At 41.9% G+C, this 18,550-nt stretch overlaps 2 protein-coding genes across 3 annotated transcripts in view; one reads left to right on the forward strand and one right to left on the reverse strand.

Annotated features, from left to right (window-relative positions):
* The first annotated feature begins 247 nt into the window (after positions 1-247).
* On the forward strand, positions 248-5,224 carry glipr2l (GLI pathogenesis-related 2, like). 2 transcript variants are annotated; one of them, XM_005937539.3, is made up of 5 exons: positions 252-621; positions 1,203-1,311; positions 3,044-3,147; positions 3,561-3,638; positions 4,281-5,224. In XM_005937539.3, the coding sequence occupies exons 1-5, from the start codon at positions 609-611 to the stop codon at positions 4,445-4,447; spliced, it is 471 nt and encodes a 156-aa protein (XP_005937601.1). In that variant the 5' UTR covers positions 252-608; the 3' UTR covers positions 4,448-5,224. The 2 variants fall into 2 exon arrangements, with proteins under 2 accessions (XP_042082785.1, XP_005937601.1); XM_042226851.1 differs by having other exon boundaries at positions 248-621; positions 3,561-4,401.
* Positions 5,225-7,562: 2,338 nt separating this feature from the next.
* Positions 7,563-18,550, reverse strand: part of nacad (NAC alpha domain containing) — a 12,616-nt gene continuing 1,628 nt past the window's right edge. Inside the window, exons 2-10 of the mRNA XM_005937540.3 lie at positions 16,087-16,373; positions 10,459-15,970; positions 10,083-10,316; positions 9,410-9,501; positions 8,917-8,985; positions 8,649-8,795; positions 8,434-8,568; positions 8,201-8,323; positions 7,563-7,707 (exon numbers count right to left, since the gene is read on the reverse strand). Coding sequence (XP_005937602.1) covers positions 7,693-7,707; positions 8,201-8,323; positions 8,434-8,568; positions 8,649-8,795; positions 8,917-8,985; positions 9,410-9,501; positions 10,083-10,316; positions 10,459-15,970; positions 16,087-16,373 — 6,614 coding nt within the window. The 3' untranslated portion in view covers positions 7,563-7,692. The remainder of the gene's footprint in view (positions 7,708-8,200; positions 8,324-8,433; positions 8,569-8,648; positions 8,796-8,916; positions 8,986-9,409; positions 9,502-10,082; positions 10,317-10,458; positions 15,971-16,086; positions 16,374-18,550) is intronic.

Below are 18,550 nucleotides of genomic sequence, written 5' to 3' on the forward strand. Positions count from 1 at the left end.
CACTGGGAATAACAATGGAACATATTGATCCTCGGGGTATTAAACGAGTTCCCAGTAGTGAAAGTGAAAGACATTTATTGTCCTTAGTGCACACTATTTAGCTTAATTCTTCATCATGAACATGTAGATTGTGAGAAAAGAAGTACAGGGCTACCAGGGGCAATGTTTTCCTGAATATAAGGAGTTCAGAGCCATATATGGGCATGTGTCTCACAGAGATGATGTCACCAGTGACTGCAGGGGCTCCCCTGCTTGGGTGTGTGCTTCTCTAGGCCAGAAAGGAAGAAGTAGGGCATGCAGATAGTATGGTGTGTGGCCAAAGGAGGGACAAATGAAAAAGAGGAATAGTTGAGCAATAATTGTTACATCCCGATAGACCTAAAGGGGAAGACTGCATAGTTTATGTGAGTTCACAGTAGAATGAGACAGGAAAAACCAAGAAATAAATGCATTAGAAGCACTGTCAGAGTGCCAGCATTACTCTGCACTTAAGAAAGAGAAAGTAACAGTGAGAGAGTGGAGTCTGAAAACAGCACAGAGGAGAGGCTGCTTCTAGTTTGCTCTAAGCTTGTTCCTGATCTTACTTGAAGGCTTCCTGTGTCAGCAACATGGGAAAATCAGGTAAGCAGATATTACACCCTGAAGCTTTTGATGTTTATTGTTGGCTGAACTTTGTCCCCATGTAGCTGTACAAGAGCCAGCATGTTTGTTTACTGTCTGCATTTGTGGGCAATGCTCTTTAAAAATTAGAACAGACCACATACAGAAGTCTAAATCTAATTTCTGTCCGATGTCCTTTTCCGTTATTAATTTACTGTCCTCTTTGATGGCACTAAATTGTAAGGTAAGATTAATAGTGGTGCTGCATGCTTTCTCTCAGCCTTGTTGTTTCTGCGGGGCTGTTTCAATGTGCCTATTGTGTGAGTGCTCAAGAGACTGTGAGACTCATGAAAAGCCCCATGAGTGATAGGCACCAGTGGTGGTGGTGGTGGTGGTGGTATGGGGGAGGGGGCTGATCCAGATGATGTTTTCTACTTCATCACCTGTCACCAAGTTGGTACTCGCTATCTGAGGTCACTCAGGCTGTAGGTTTCAGCTTGAGTTTGTATTCTGCAACCTTCCCCGAGTCTTCATGTTGCGTCATTACGTCTGTTTTGTCAGAGGCTGACTTAGTCTTCCTGTCTGTCCTGTTTGTCTCCCAGCCTCAAAGCAGTTTGCTGAGGAGGTGCTGCGGTGCCACAACGACTACAGGATGAAGCACCAGGCTCCTCCGCTAAAGTTGAGCAGCAAGTTGAGCAAAGAGGCTGCCCGGTGGGTTAATGCACACACAGATCAAATTAGAAACCTAATTAGCAAGGACTGCACATACTAGTCACTGTCAAACTGCTCCGGATAACAGTGACAGTTCCAGCGTAGCCTGTCAGATGCAATAACCACAAATTATAAAAAATATATCTTGGGTGTTTGGTTTGTTTTCATTGTGATTACAGGTTTTGTTGACAATTTGTTGTCACTAATTGCAGCTGCATTAGCATTTTATTCAAATGAAGTTTGAATAAAGCTTCATTTCCACTAGACTCTTAGAGAAGCTCCACAAGAGAGTTAAATCTCTCGAGTATGTCAGCTTGTCCACCGCTGTCAGGAAGGACCGAGGCAGCTGTCATAAAAGTCTTTCTCCATTTTCTTGAACATGTGTGATGGTGCAAAGCAACAATAACATGGCGCTAAAAACCTCTTCAGTTGTGTGATCCCTCACAGGAACATTTGAAGCACAATTAAAATGACAGTATTACTTTAAAAGCCATGTATGAACTTAACTGTAATATCTATCAGTATTCCAATATCAGTATTGGAATTTTGAGATAATCTGATGCTTGCATGGAAAACTCAGTTCACTGGAACTCGACGAATGGGGTCTGTCTCACTTTTTGTGTAAACTGACTGGGCACACAGCTCTTACACGCTGTGTGTCTTGGACATGATTTGTGTATGAAAAACATAAATAAACTATAAGTTTAAAGCACAGTTCAGCCAAAATGGATAACAGATCTCACTGCTTCCACAACATATGTTTTTCTTTTCATCCAAAAACCCCAAATGACCTCGACAAGGAAGAATTTAACATGCATTCTGGATCCACAGCACATTGTGTGGGTCAATCAGGCCACTGCACACCTATATGAACAGCTATGCTAACATGTGAAAACTGTAGAAACTACCTTGGAATTGATTATAAATTAGAATAATCTGGACACTACTCCTGAATGATATCACTACAAAGTTCATAGGACAGCAGTTACTCCTATATGTTTGTAGTGAGTTAACTTTATGACTTTACAACATCAAATTAGTCTATGAAAATTTATTTTGACCCCTTGAAATGATCCAAGGGTTGGGCTAACCCAGATTGTTTACAGAGGAAATGGTTTCTGTTTCTGCCCCACAGGTTTAAGGTTGTTGTTCTGTTTCTTGTAGAAGTGGAGAGCAGGATATTGCAGCAAGCTTTAAAAATGTGAAAGCTCTTGAAATTACTCTTGATGAAATATGTCTGTATAAGTTCCCAATCATCCAGGTAGTCCTTTGAGCTTTTTAAAAAGAAAGAAACTAGACTTATTTAAGCAGAAAACATCTCGTCTAAGACCTTTCATCCAACAGGCTCCTTCAGTTTTTAAAGCAAAAGCTGGAGTATTGCAGATATTTTGAGTGGGGGGGTCGAAGCACCTGGGAAGAGACTGATAGTCCAGTCTTGAGATCCCTTACCAGGTGCTTCAACCCCCACTCACACCTTGCCTGATAACGGCCACCTCCAAAATATCTGGAGACTGTTCAATGTTTGTTTTTAGAACTGAAGAAGTCTCTGACATGACAAGCGAAATTTCTTCAACAACTTAAAGAAGTCCAGTTGCCTTTTTTCCTAGCTCTTCAATTTACTGATGAAGACTTGGACTTTTTAAAGTGTGCATCCACACATGCATCACCCAAAGTATAAATGGGAATTAACTCAAGCAGTACACTGTACAATTTCCTTTGTCTCTCTTTACAGTTATGCTGAAAGTCTGGCCAGCACACGGATCCTAAAACACAGTGTGGAGTCCAGTAGAGGGAGCTGTGGCGAAAACCTGGCTTGGGCCTCGTATGACCAGACAGGTTATTTTCTGCATTTGAATTTGTCTAAACTTTACAGTAATTCAGATGTCCTGTACATGTAGGTTTCTGTGAGAATGTGGCAGGAAAATCTAATAAGACACCTTCTTCCACAGATGCATTATTTTAGCCTGTGAAGCCTAAATTAGATCCTCTGTGGTGTCTGCCAAACCCTGCAAGTGAACAGCTGGGATCCATTTCCCTTCCACTTCAGATACTATGACTCAGTGCAGAAATATGTCAGCACAGACCGGTGTATTTCACAAGATACACACACAGTGAGGCACAGCGTGACAAAAAGTGCAGCACTGTAAGCAGGAGCTTAAGGAGGATTTGTAGAGTGCTTTCTGCTTACTGTGTGACACAAGGCTAATTTGATTTTCCTTTAAGTTCAAGCCAGTTGTTTGCATGTGCAGGTAAGGATGTGGCAGACCGCTGGTATGATGAAGTGAAACAGTACAACTTCAACCGTCCCGGTTTCTCCTCTGGCACCGGTGAGATTCATGCACATCTATCTCTAACTGTCTTTTTTCATCTTCTTTTTTTCCAGTTTGTTGTTTTCTCTGTTTCTTTGTCGTTTTTTTTGTTTACTCGATGTCAGTTTCTCCCTCTCAGTGTCACATTTATTCAGGCATGGAGAAGGTTGTTGTTATTCTTGTGCTGATGTCACACCTCAGACAACGTGCGACTGCTTGACTGTGACCAGCCAAGGAGAAACTGAGGGGAAATTACAATCCTATGCATCACTTCTAACCCTGCATGTCACATCCACTGTGCCTTAATTCCTCCAGATGGTTTCCCATAGCCTCAGACACCAGTGTACATGAGCTGGTGTAACTTAATCACACATGAAGCAGATCACTAGTAGGTCATCGCAGTGATTCACACTGAGTCATGCAAAGTTCCCTTAAGAAAGGACTAAAGCGGTCGAGGCAAGAGGAGAGATTTCGAAGCGATGAATGAGAGAGGAATTAAAATTCCTGTGTCTGCAAATATTTGGATAAACTGAAGAGCGTGTGAACTTAGCCTCAACTGTTCACTACAGTAAAAGCACGTTTCTCTCTCTCTTACGTGGTCCAGATTTTGCCTTTCTAATTTCTTTCTATTCATCATTTCTCCTTTCATATGTCGCCTAGGCCATTTCACAGCAATGGTGTGGAAGAGCACTAAACAGCTGGGTGTCGGTAAAGCCATTGCATCAGATGGTTCTTCCTTTGTGGTGGCCAGATACTACCCAGCAGGGAACATCACCAACCAGGGACACTTTGAGAATAATGTCCTCCCAGCCAAAAGCAGCTCTTAAAAAGATATTGATCTCTTGGCCTGACTCGGGCCAGAAAAGGTATTTATTCAGTTTTCCAGAAGAGAAGTTGCTGCTCGAACTGCTGTGGAGCACATTGAGGTGATAACCACTTTTTGCTGTACTACAATTTTGGATGAATTTTGATGATACAAAGCACTCAGGCTTTAAGTCCTATGTTTATATTTTGGAAGGAACTGTGTGTATTCATAATGAAAGATTTACCACTGTTTGATGTTTGCTAACAGTACATTTCCACTGACCATGGTGACTAATCTTATTTTATAGTTGTTGGGGTTTTTCCCCCCCTATGGCATCATTTTCCTTTTAATACGATCACAAACTGAAACAGACATACTGTCCTTCACATCTGCTTTTGATGCTGCTTTTACGTGTGGGAGTTAATTCAGTCAAAGGAACAGGCAATACTCATTAACAGTGGTCATTGCTTGTAATTTGATGATTCATCTGGATCAGTGTGCAGGCTTTTTTTTTTTAACAAAGCACCCAGTAAATGTCAAATGTAGGTAGATCACCCACACTAGCAAGTAGATATTTGTACCAAAAATGTTATGCAACAGAACACTGCACTTTAGTGTCAGTGACACATATACATAGTATTATTTTCCCTTATTTTTTTATAGTTGTGTTTAAGTTTAAATGATTAACCAGTGATCAGTCATTGTGCTCTTGCCTCTACTTGTCAAAACAGACCCAGCATTTCCTCATCTATGCCTTGTATTTTAACCACTTTTGTACAATAAAAAAAATCATTTGGCATCTCTCTGATTGTTTTTTTTTTTTTTTTTTGTGGCATTGTTATATGTAAGTTGTGAGGGTGAATTTTCAGTTTAGGTCACATACACTTAAGATTGCCTTCCAAAAACATTAAAACAATTACTTGTAATGTTTGTTTGAGATACAACCTGCGGCCAGTTAAATAAAGGTCATCGATATACAATATATTGTGCCAAGCATATTTTATACAGTCTTCATTTATCTCACACATTTAGGCCACAAGACAAGACAGTTTTTTGCAGTTTTGCCTTTGTACATGACCACAGCGCATTGGAAATTGACTGATCATAAATATGTATGCCTGCAGACTTTCAGCTGTAATTCAAGGGGTTTTAGAAAAAAACTGCATTAACTATTTTGGAATTACTGACATTTTTATACATCCACCTCACTCATTTTCATAGGCTCAAATCAATTAACATTAACATGGTTTTTAATATTTGGATAAATATTGTTTGCGCCCAATGACTGCCTGATATCTAGACCAAATGAAAGCCAATAAATGCTCTGTTCTTCTGAGCCTTTACTGCAACCACCTTCTTTGTGGGTCTTTCTGCATTAAGTTTTATCTTCAATAACTGAAAGGCTGTTCTGCTGAACTAAGATTAGGCAACTGACTTTTTACAGAACATCCCATTTTGTTTGCTTCTTGGGCTGCCTTTGCTGTTTGCTTTTGCTTCTTACCTAATCGCTTTGTCTGGGTCAGTCAGAGTACAGCCCTGTACACTGCACAGTTCATCCTGCTGCTTCTATCAACAGTCACATCATCATTCTCTTCTGTTTGTTTTCTCGATGCAGGTGATCCAGGTGTTTTGTTTGTTTTTCTTTTTTTTTCTTTCTTCCCCCCCTTCTCACCGTCTCTTCTCCCCTTTAGTTTTCTTTCTCTCCCTCTCTTTCTTTCATTCTTTCTCCCTGTCCTATCCCCCAGTCATGTCTGTCCCGTTTGTAGCAACTGAAAATAAAATAAATTCATAATTATAATAAAGGTCAATCAAATGGACCAATATGGCAAGGCCATGATGATCCACTTGGTAAAATAAATCGCTTGGCATCTTTCTTGGCCTCAAGACAACAATTCTGATGGCTAAAGATCCAAACGGGACACAAAAAGAAAAAAGAAAAAAAAAAAAAAGCAGTCACATCATCAATAAACAGGCATTATATCCATATTTGACAGATGCTGTGGCAAGCTTTGGATCATGAGCTGTTTCTTTCCTTCTTCATACTTATTTCTTCCACCATTCTAGTACTATATATTGGAGATAAAATATCTGAATTCCAGGAGCAGGACCACGACTCCAAACATGCCCCTTCTGGGTCTTATCTATATATGACACCCCCAGTTCTAAGGGCTGTTCGTTCTTATTTCCGTGCCCCACCCTCCTTGCCCTTTTTTCAATTTCTTCACTTTTCATTAGTTCATGTGCCTTTATTCGCCTTTATCTACTAAATAACGCTGCAAAACCTAAACTGAGGATGTGGGCCCAGCTAATGAATCCTCTTTCATCTGTTTTCTGGAAAAGTCTAATTTGGATTTCTTGTTCTTGCTTGTAACTGGTCTTTTGCACCTTGTTGTAAAATGTCTGTATTCATATTTTCTGTATTTGTGACGGCATCTCTTGATTATAGACTTTGGCAATAAACCTTTTCAATATAATTCTTGCCTTAGTTAAATTCTGTGAAGTGGTTTTTCTTAACCATGGAAATAATTCTGCAATCATTTACTTGTCGTCTGTGATCTGTCAGACTCTTTGCTGTTGCTTAGCTGGTCAGCGCATTCTTTCTTTTTAATAATCTAACAAATTGTTGATTTAGTCACTTGGTGGATTTGGTTTTTCAGCCAACTGACGATCTTCCTCACTTGCACTGATATCGTTTAACTTCATATTTTTAAATTACAGTAAAATGCTATAAAACACTGCTTCATTCCTGCTTCATTTGTAATGAAATTACAAGAGACTGAGCCTCAACTGGCTATGAAACTGTTTTCCACTCGATTTTTCTCATTATTTTTGAGCTTTTCAAACATGGGATTTAAAATTGTTTGATTTAAAATCCCCTGTGGTGGTGTACAGATGCAAAACTGCAAGAATGATGTTTTTGTCCAATAAATTAAGGACGTAACTCTAGCATGGAATCGAATAGCACAGATTTTGCTTCCGATAACCAATCAGAAACATTTCGCCTCTTCTTTCATTTAAATATTTTCAACTTCTCCTGAAGTGAAAGTTGGCGTAAAGGATCAATATAGCATGTTTGATTTAATGAATGTGAAAGACTAATCTTTTCAGTAAGATCAGTTTCAGGGTCCAGTCAGAGCCCACGTTGGAACAGACTTTATTTAGCAGATATTGGGGATGCAACATATAGTAGCAGCGATATAGAAGAGTCAGGTGTTTAGGCTTTATAGGCTGGAATAAAGGGGTCAGGAGTTGAATCGTCTTCACTGCTCACATGGTCAGCTCCTGTGGAAATGCAGGGGAGAAAAGTGAAGGTGAGAAAGAGAAAAGGTGGAAAATTGAATTCAAGATAAATGAAAACAACAAAAATACTATCTTCACTTCTACCCAATGAAAAAGATGTGCCACTGTGGAACATATCTCTCTTTGTATATAATTAAAAGGGATACTCATTATGTGAGGCTTCATTTCCCAGTTATCTTAATAGTATTTTATCCTGCATCAAGAAACAAAACATCTGCGTCACTTGAACAGCTCCAGTTCTTATGAGAGCACTTGCTGCCATCTAGTGGCCATGAGACTGTACTGATGACCTACAGAACAGTGGAGGTTATTCAGTTACTGGGGAGAAATTCTACTTGTCATTTGTCCTCTGCTCTTTCATCTCACCCCCTCCCTGCTCACTGGCTGTGACTCATTATTTTATTCACCATCTGCCCTCCCTCCACACTCTCTGTCTTCCCCTCTCTTTCCCGCCTTCAGCCTCATCGTTTCTCACCATGATAGCATTCACAATGTCATTCTTGTTGTGTTTCAGCGCACGGACGGCTTTGGCTCGTGACACATTGGCCTGAGCCATCACCAGCTCAATGTCTCTCTGCTCAAGGCCTCCCTCATCCACCTGATGTATAGAAAGAAAGAAAGAAAGAAGCAAGGATAAAGAGAGATTTCAGAACATACGTTTTAACGGTTGTTGAAATAGGTATTCAGAAACAATAGTTCAGAAAATACCTCTTCTTCTTCCTCTTCACTCTCCTCCTTGATGGTGAGGCTGGGTGGGACAGGTGGGGCTAAGGGAGAAGAGGTCACAGGCACCTTGAATTTCTCTGCGGCTGCTTTGTGAGCCTGCTGAGACAGGTCCTCAATCTGGGGAGAGAAAAGGACCGAATAAGTAAGCTAAAACTGAAAGCTGAAACTTGAGTAACCAAATAGAAAACAGTACTGACCTTTGCCTCTCCGAACACAATATAAATGTCTGATACGGGGCTTTTGAATACATCTGGTCTGCTGATGACAAACAAGATGCTCTTGGACTTCCTAATAGTGATTCTGGTCACACCGTGGACTGGCTTCAAACCCAGCTTAGACATGGCCTAAATGCACAATAGAGAAAACAAGAATTAGGGATTGAAATGAAAGAAAAAGAATCGTATCATTTTTAATATTATATTTGACCACTTATTAAGTTTATGTAGTAGCATATAGTAGTCCAACCTTGCGGGCCTTCTTTTCACTACGGCTCTGCTTTGGTCTGTTTAACCCTTCATCTGCAGAGGAGATAGACTAGAGAAAAAACAGTTACGTTTATGAAATAATCCATTATGCTTTTAATATGCAAATGTTGCTAATATGTTTATGCTAATATACCTAAATATAACTCATGATGCTTCTGTTTTGTTTTGTTTTTTTGCTTTTTGCAATAGCAGCAACATTTTGATTAAAGTTTGCCTTAAAGAGTAGCTGGAAATCAGGGCTGCCACTGCTACTGGCTAAATAGCAAAAAGGCTAACATCTGATGAATATTAGATTTTATGAGTTTAAAATGCAATGCTAGTTGAACAACATGTTAAACAACATGCTTGGCCAGAAGTACATTGTGTAAAATATATATACTATATATATATGTATATATACTATATACTATATACTATACATATACATATATATGGAAAGATGGTCACCTTTAAAATCCCATAGACAAACTCACCTGTGGCTCTGATGGTCTCAGTGGCTCCAGTTCTTCCAGCTCAGGAACTGAACCCTCACTCTCAGACTCATTACATGAAGCCAGCACTGAACCTTCACAAAAACAAATTCAAAGCACACATATATAAAATAAGTCCATAGGAAAACTAGAGTAAAAATAATTTGTCTATCTATCGAATGATCTTCCTAATTAGTACATAATTAGCCTATTTTAATGATAGATAGATTAATTATGTACCAATTATGTACATGAATAATGTATATCTGATATCTAATCAGTACCAGAGACTTTAATTAGCTTATGTTGATTAAAAATATAATAAAAAATCACTATGTGATATTCACGTCTTTTGCAATGTGGCTTCACAATAGTATGTAACACAACGTAGCAGTGTGCTCAACTCCAGCCTGAATAAACATGAAAATGACAGAATGCTGGCACACATTGATAAGTGCACTTTCCTTGCTGGGTAATAACACTTCATCCATAATTTAGGTTACAAACTTTGGAACTTATAAATGTAAGATGGAGAGAGCGTTATCACGTTGCATAACCTCAAAGAGAGAATCAAAGAGAAAGAGAAAGAGAAAGAGAGAAGGGTGGGTTGTATAACACATAGCTAAAGAAATTTGGGGGGATTTCAGTGCCCCAGAGGAGGTATGAAACCACTTACAATTGCTCTGGAATGATAGGTCAGTCTCTTCACAAATGTTGTGGCTGTGTTTCATAGGACAGCTGGGCCGCCTGCCTGTAAGTTGGTGGGTAGAGAAGGGCTGAATTTCCCTTTGATTGGCTGAACCAGAGTTTTTCTGTAGTGATCCATTTCTGCTTCCTTGAACTCCTTTGGGCTGGGATGTTTTACCTCCATCGCCCTCACTGTCTGTCTCTTCCTCAGCCAAACTAGGACCTTACAAAACACACAATGATTATCACAGCTTTTATGATAAGAGTGTTAGGAAGTGTTTACCTTTTCTTTGACAAACTCGCTAACTCAAATGTTTGGATTAGAGAGGGAATGTTTGGTTTGAGGTGATCATGACTTTACTCACCTTTGCACCTGTCTTGTGTGCTCCATGTGTGACCTTGACTGACTTGTTTGTGAGACTGTACTCTTGCGTTAGCATGAGACAGGGAGTATGACTGAGACTGGGGATGGGAACTAGAGTCTGGAATACAGACTGCATCTAAATTCCCCAGCTCGGGTAAAGATGACTCCTGGGCAGACTGAAACAGACTTAATGGCATGGCAGTGGAGAATAAGGGTGAAGAGACAGTTGTGGCAGACACAGTTGATGTACTGAGGACATCAGTGATCTCTTGGAGGTTAGTGGTAGGAAGGAACTGGGAATCAGGGGTGTTCTGTGTTGTAGAGGAGGTTGACAAACGGACAGGGGTGGTGTGGCACGTGAACAGTGAAGGTTCTTGCCGTTGTTGGGCTGAGAGGTCAGGTTGGGATTCCTGCACTGGTGTGGAAAGATCATGCTCTGGGTCTGTTGAGGCACAAGGTAGAGAGCAGGAGGAAGAGGAAGAGGAAACAGGAGATGCTGAGTAGCAAAGTGGATTCAGAGAGTATGGTATGGTATTGTGGGTAATATCTATGTTGTTATCATTAATGTCCACTGTAAGTCCTCTCTGATTATCAGGTAGCGGTCTATTATCAAGAACTTCCTGCTGTACGTCTTGGTTCATCGCCACAACAATATTTAGGTTGTCTGTTGTGTGTGTGGTAGAGACATCAGGACTCGGATTGTTTTCTACCTGGAGCTGTGAACCAGATTCAACCTTGTCTGTCCCAGGCGTCTTCTGTTGACAATCCAGTGATGAAAACTTGTTGCTTGCATTATGTCCTGTCTTAGATTTGGATGTTTCTGCATTCCCCTTTGACCGCACCCCTGGTGTGTTATTTAAAGGAACAGCAGGTTTCTCTGGATCAACAACAGATTCGGGGCTAGAGGCACCTTGACTGTCTGTCAGAGGTGCCCTCTGTTTCTGCCTTCCTCTCCTTCCTTTCTTTGCATCAAATGATGTATCTGTGCAATGTCCCTCCTTGGGGCTGTCACAGGGAAAGTGCTCTGAGTCATTTTGTGCAGAACGGGATTTCCTTTCCTGTTTCTTCTTCTTATCTTTTTTTGCACCTCTCTCTTTTGCTTTCTCTTCCACTTTGTCTTCTTCATTGTCTTCCCCTGAGTTATAAACAACATGCTGTTGTTCTCTAAAGGCATCTTTAGTCTTTGGTTCATCGACAACTTTGTCCATGAGGGGACTGCCATCACATTTTCTTTGGCTTTCTGTCTGAGACTCCATTATCTCTGTTTCTGACAAAGAACCAGTATTGACCTTTTCTTGACAAGCTTTACTTGGTTTGGAATCATCGGATTTGCATTTAGGAGTGAATGATCCAAAGGATCCCTGTACCAAAGAAAATGATGTGTCACTCTCTGGAGTGATTGTCTGACACTCTGGGCCTGTATGACTTCTTAAGTTGGTTTCATTTTTTAAATCAAAGTGTTTGTTTGTTGCAGCTGTATCTGAGTGAGTTTCAGTTAATGGCACAGAGATACTGGAGCCACCTTTCTCGGGGAATGGTGTCTGTGTTGTTTCTGGTGTCTGGTTTATCAAACTATCTGTTGATTTCCTGTCTCCATCAGGAATCATGTCCGAAACCTGAGGTGGCATCTCCTCAAGTGGAATATTAGAGACAGAGTCTCTAACACTGACACTCACACTCTGGTGTCTGACTTCCTCTGACAGAGCATTGAGACTCCCATGTGCAGAGCCAAATGCAGACTCACTGTTATTGTTACAATTCTTCCAAGTGTTTTGTATTTGTGTTTCTGTGTTATCGCCATCATTGTGTGGATTTAGATTACTGATATCATCCTCCAGGAAGCTGGCGTTCCCGTCTTCTCCCCCTCCTTCTACTGAAATCTCCTCAGTGGACTTACAGCGTGCCAAGTTGGACTCAGAAACTCCCTCTCCAACCAGTTCTTCGGTATCTGTTTGGCGCTTCTCTCCATGCAAACTGTTGTTATCGTCTTCATCTAGCATAGACCCGAGAACATTATCATAATTTTTGCATTCTTCACTGCTCATGTTCGAAACCATGGCCGTCTGCTTGCTTTGGCCTTCTGCATCACACATGAGCAAACTTTCCGCCTCTAACTCATACCTCTTCCCCAGAGACAATGATAGAGATTCCCCTGCTCCCCAGACACCAAACTCAGCCTCTGCTCCTAATCCAAGACTGAACCCCATTCCCACCCTGGTGTCACACCATGCCCCTGCTACAGAACCCATCTCTCTGCTTGTGTCCGTTTCTGAATTTTCCCTTTTCGGAGAGATGGCAAAAGGTGAGTGTGGGGAACCAACAGCTCCCAGTACTCCCTCATCAGTACTGAGGGTGTTTTCCCTTAGGTTCTCCTGGGAAGAGTCACCAGGGCAGTGTTCAGGTGTTAGGGCCAGATTGTCAGCTAGTTCTGAGATGACTTCTGGAGAGGCCGAAACAGGGATATTACTGGGATTGGGACTAGGGTCTTTAGGACAAGATAGAAGAGGAACACCTTTATTCAAGTCATTAGTAGCAATGACATTGTTCAGAGACGGACCAGAATCACTGATTCTACACTCCACACTCACTGACTCTGCTGAAGCATTCCCATTCTTCTGGTCAAGGTCAATATCAGACTCACTGTGAATACTGGTTCTGCACATGGCCTCTGCCCCTACAGGCACATCATATTTACTGCAGAAAGACTTTGACAACACACGTCTACTTGCTCCCACAGTCCTTTGGCTTTCAGAGTGATAGTGGCGAGGCTTGATGAGCAATTTGAAAGAATCTCTTTCTGGCCCATTTATGGGCTCAGTTACTGAGTTATCACTGTGTAATTTCAAAGAGTCTCTTTCTGGTTCTTTTTCCACTGTGCCACTATTACTGGGCAATTTGAAATCAACATCTTTCTCCTGGTGATCTTCTTCTGGAAAAACTGAAATGTTCTGGTCTGTTGTTTCCTGCACAGAAGTAGCAGAGGGAGGAATGTGGGACATGTGGGACTCTGTTGCAAAAGAAGGTGACACATGGCTGGTATCAGGAGTGGAGGAAGGGTTAAAAAAGGGACTGGGCTTAGGCCCCTCAAGAGGATTGGAGAAAAAATCAAGATAAGTCATTTCACTCTCATTTGCACTCTTATTCGGGTCGTCGGAGTCTGACAGAGAAGAATTCGCTTCTGCAGGACAGGATAGTTTCTGGTGATCCAGTGGTTTGTCTGTGCTTGCTTGTAGAGGGAAATGTTTTGCCTGACCTGTTTCGCTGGTAGATTCTAGTTCAGGGTCTGATTGGGTCTCAGGGATTTTACATGCATCCACAGGACTGGGATCTACATTGTTTCCTTTAGGGTGGGCAGTGGCTTCAGACAGACAGGTGGTTTTGCAGCGATCCGCTAGTTCATCCATGCTCTGCTGTGAGGGCAAAGGTTCATTTTGTACTGTGTCACTGATAGTTGCCCGTTCAGGTTCTGATTGTATTTGACCTGGATCAGGTCCATCTGCTGATGTGGGTTCTAATGATTGTGCATGCCTCTCAGTGCTGTACAGACGTTCGTCTTCCTCCCCGTTGTAGGAGGCAGAATCTGATGACTCCTCTGTATCGTCTTGGAAACAAAAAGACTCATCCAACCCCTCATTAAGAGAAGTTTCTGAAAGCGAATGAAGGAAGGATGCTGAGCTATCCTCATCTGTGGGATCCTCCACTGCTCTGCTATGACATTCATCATCGTCGTCCTCATCTTCTTCTTCTTCCTCCTCCTCCTCTTCGTCCTCTTCTACCACTTTCACTTCCACCTTAGCTTCCTCGCCTGACTCTTTACGGTCATCACTGCCATCATCTTTATTCGTTTTCTCATATTCATCACAGCTGACAGCACCATTAGCATTACCATCAAAATCATCATCATAATCATAATCGTCATCCTCTTCGTCTTCATCGTCATCTTCTACATCTGCCTCCTCTTCTCCCGCTGCATAGGCATCAACGTCCTTTTCTTCGTTTCTGTCATTAACTTCTATTTCATTCTCTTCTTCAGTGGGGAAGAGGGTGATTTCCATTGAATCAGCCTTAAAGATAAGGCTGGTGTGAAGGGGAAAGGAGATGAGGGAGGCAGGGATCATCCTCTCCTCCTCTGGTATATCATCAGCACAGGCTGCCTGGGATAGTATGAAGGAACTGGGACCAAGCCTATCAAACGCTCCAGGAAAGAAGGCATCCAGGGAGAGGACAGGTGAGTCAGGGCTAAGGCTTGATGAGGCCATGGTCATGTTCTCTGTGTCAGAAGTCAAGGCGGTTGAAGGAGGCTCTTGGTGGACATCCATCTGTCCATAATGTTCCTCTGATACGCATGCCTCAAGTTGCAGTCTCAGTCCCGACTGGATAGGTCTAGACGACTCAGCTCTTTCTATACTGTCCTCATCTAGAGGGCAGAGTGAACTTTCATAACCCCCTCCATCCTCCTGGGAGTCACTACTGCTACTGCTCCTCAGAGGGGATGTGTCCTCAGTTACCCAGCAGGGGCGACAGCTTTCTCTAGAAACACTGACCTCGTCCCCTTTTAAAATTTCTTCCTCCTCAACTATGACTGTGTCTGTTATACCTGTTGGGGAATTCAAAACAAAATCCCCCTCATGGTACAGACAGAAGTCCCCTGCCCTTTCTTCCTCGCGTTCTGGAACTATTCTTCCCTTTTCCTCCCCAACTTCATCTCCAATTTCAGACAAGGACCCCACAAAACAAGCAGGAGCCTCCTGTGTTTCTTCTGTGAGGAGTGGATTTGGAGATGTGGAGGGGGAGGTGGAAGATGTGTAAGAGGAGGTCCAGCTGCCTCCCTCTGCTGTGATGTAAGAGCCAGAAGGAGAAGTGAGAGGGGAACAGAGGTCCTCACTGTCAGAGGGAGAACCAGGGGACAGTGGAGAGACAGGGGAGCCAGGATATGAATGATGTTTCAGGTGTGAAGAGCGAGATGCCATTTTAATTGGGGTAGAGGGAGCAGTGTAGTAAAGGTCAGGGTCAAGACATGAGGGGACACCCACTCGTAGTGGGTCAACAGCACAGACTGGCTCAGAAAAGGACAAAGCAACTGGACAGGAAGGCTCAGAAAAAGAGTGGGAAGGCACTTCATCTTGAGAGAGGCTTTGACACTCTTCTTTTTTCTCCGTCAAGCTGTCATCTGTCGTGAGTGTCCCTGGGGAGGTAGAGGGAGGGAGCAGGGGGTTGTGAAAAGGCATAGGGAGAGTCGCTGAGGGGTCTGCACGGTCTTTTTGCTGAGCCTCCTGTTTTGGGGATTGATTTTCCTCTTTTCTTGTTTCCAACTGAGTCTCTTTTGCCTGTGCTGGAGGATCTGAAAAGCTTTGAATATCTGGTAAAGGTACAGCCTGATCACTTGGGGCAGTAAAGGGATTCCCTTTCTTGATCTCTGTTGTTTTCAGCAGTGTTTCTTCACCCATCACCACCCTTGTATCAATAGTTTGTGGCTCCTGGTAGTCACTCTCCACCTCAGAACCAGTTAAGACCTGGGAATAAAACATTGTACATACACAATTACAAATGTTCATAATGGTATCCTAAGTGCTATGAAGCTACAACATGATCAAACACACATACATGCACGCACACACAACACACGCACCTTGATTCGCTCCATCTTAACAGGGACATGGCGGCCACATGGTCCATGGCCACCTAATTTTCCAGACAGTCTGGGTGTGCTGTTGTTGCGATGATCGGAGCCTTCAGGTTGAGGTCTTGGGGTACCAGAAGAGCTAGGGGACACATGAAATAGTCGTGGTCCAAATGGAGAAGTGCATGCTGGGAGCAGCTTTTGTGGAGTACTGGGAGAGGGACTAGAACCACTGTCACTCGGGGATGAACCACTGTCACTTGGTGTGGAGTCAGTAGATGGGTGTCTGGTCATGTCTGAAAAAGAGAAATGAAAATAAAACAACTTCATAAGTAAAAGAAAAAAAGAAAAAAAGATCAAAACAAATATTAACCTCCTAAGACCCGAACTCTTCCACGGCATGCATTTTTAATTTCTCTTTGATATTTGGGCTGATTGGGGCCAGATGAATGTAAAAACAAAGAATTACCAGATTTTTTTTACCTGATTTTTGTTTCTAAAAAAAATGAGAGCCGCATATAAGGATATTTGTTTACAATTTCAATAGCACAGTAGCAGTATAATGTCCTCATAAGTGGATATCAGACCCTTGTTGAGCAAAATTGAATATTTTGGTCTAAATAACCCAAAATGTGATGTCCACATATGTGGACACCAGGTCCTAGGAGGTTAAGAGTTCGGATATTAATACATTTGAACTCTGAGGAATTAACAAAAATATCATATAAGCAAGCTGACTAAATCACCTTAGTACCACGGCACTAGACATGATGTGGAAAGTCATGCCTCTTTTATTGTATAATATTAGACTTTAGATTTCTGTGTTTGAGTTTCACTTATCTTAGCCCACACATTAGTTCAGAAAGAGCAAAAGAAAATTACACCAAAATGCCAGTCAGTAAACAAATACCCCTCAGCTCTCATGACACAGCAAATGGCTTTAAGTAGAAAAAAAAGAGTACTGGGACTTAAAACGATACTGTTTCAATGTATTTATTATTATTATTTTTGTAATGCGTGCGGCAGTCCTCCAAAAGCTTGGTCTCTATAGATGGAAGTCAGAAACAATGTTTCTTCATATACACAAGAATCTTTACCTCTGCACGTCTCTGTCACAATTAGCACAATTAGCCAGAGGCAAAATAAGCTGTTATTCTATTACAGCGTTCTCTGTCCTCTTGTCCTTCTGGACCTTGCTATCATCTTGTGTCCTCACCTGTCATTGGGAATGGAGAAATCACTGAGATGAAATGTCAGGTTGAATGAAGGAAATGAATCAAGAGGGAGTAGAGGAAGTCTTGGGTATGAGTAAGAAAGTAAAAAGCAAGAAGATAAAAAAAATTTAAAATTCTATTTGTCATCTTAAATCAGTTCTTTGATGCTCTTTGATTACTACAATGCAAAATTGTACTTTTTTCAAAATATCCCTCAGAAGATATGCTCTAAGCTCTTTGTCATCCACACACCGAGAACAGAAACCTCATTTAACTGGGCCATTTGTAGGGTGACCTCAATTCACATGCTGATTGGTCATTACAACACACAAGTGGCTCAGCTCAGTGCCAGCCACATATACGCCCTCACTGACACATGCACGTGTTTTGTTCTCCATGGAGCATAGATATCACATTCACTTACTGTTATGTAGCTCATTCTTTCTATCACTCCCTTATATTACCCCTTAGCCTTTTCCTAGCTGATCCTCGCTTTGGCTCTGCTTTGTACGCAGATGTATCTAGCAGGGCGTAGTAGTAACTAAGCACATGCTCTTTGCTTCTCCTCCCTCGCTACTGTCCTGCCCTCCCTGGGGAGGTGGCAGATGCAAGCATCAGCACTTAGAAGCTCTTCCCGATCACTGCTCCAATATTAAGATGAAGGTGTGTTTGTGTGTGTGCTGAGTCACGCCACATAGACTAAAAGCTGCTGTTAGGTCAGAGAGATGCACAATACATAATGCACAAAAGACAACTCCTCTGCTACAGCACAGCCTAGTCTCAACGGAACATAAACAGGCTGATTCTGATTGTCTTCTCCTGCAGGAGCTCAACAAAACCTCGCTATGCTGCGGTGACAAAGGCTAATATAGCACTGGTTTTCAACAGCATATCTGAGTTCAAGAAAATCAAGCAATATATACCTTGAAAACACATTTAGAAATGCTCTATCGTGCTTTAGTGACAACTGTGAAAACTGTTTGGCTAGGCTGCTAAATAAGTCAGTGACATAATACGACTGCCTGGCCTTGGAGCCTGGTCTCAGGGAATGCAGTTAATCTGAGCACCTAGCTTGCTGTATGAAGAACAGGCCGCAGTTGAGCAGACTAAAGCTGCGTCACAGTGGATGCAGCACTGGATTTGCCACCCCCAAAAGCGAGTCTCTGTTCTATCTATCTATCTATCTATCTATCTATCTATCTATCTATCTATCTATCTATCTATCTATCTATCTATCTATCTATCTATCTATCTATCTA

This window comes from Haplochromis burtoni, unplaced genomic scaffold (assembly GCF_018398535.1).
Source record: "Haplochromis burtoni strain Fernald_Lab_line unplaced genomic scaffold, NCSU_Asbu1 Contig_230, whole genome shotgun sequence".
In the NCBI taxonomy this organism is placed as follows: Eukaryota; Metazoa; Chordata; class Actinopteri; order Cichliformes; family Cichlidae; genus Haplochromis; species Haplochromis burtoni.

Excerpts from the sequence above, each read along its gene's own strand:
- glipr2l (XM_042226851.1), top strand. Across the intron at positions 1,312-3,043 it reads TTGAGCAAAGAGGCTGCCCG|TTATGCTGAAAGTCTGGCCA; the intron begins GTGGGTTAATGC and ends CTCTCTTTACAG. Across the intron at positions 3,148-3,560 it reads GGCCTCGTATGACCAGACAG|GTAAGGATGTGGCAGACCGC; the intron begins GTTATTTTCTGC and ends TTGCATGTGCAG.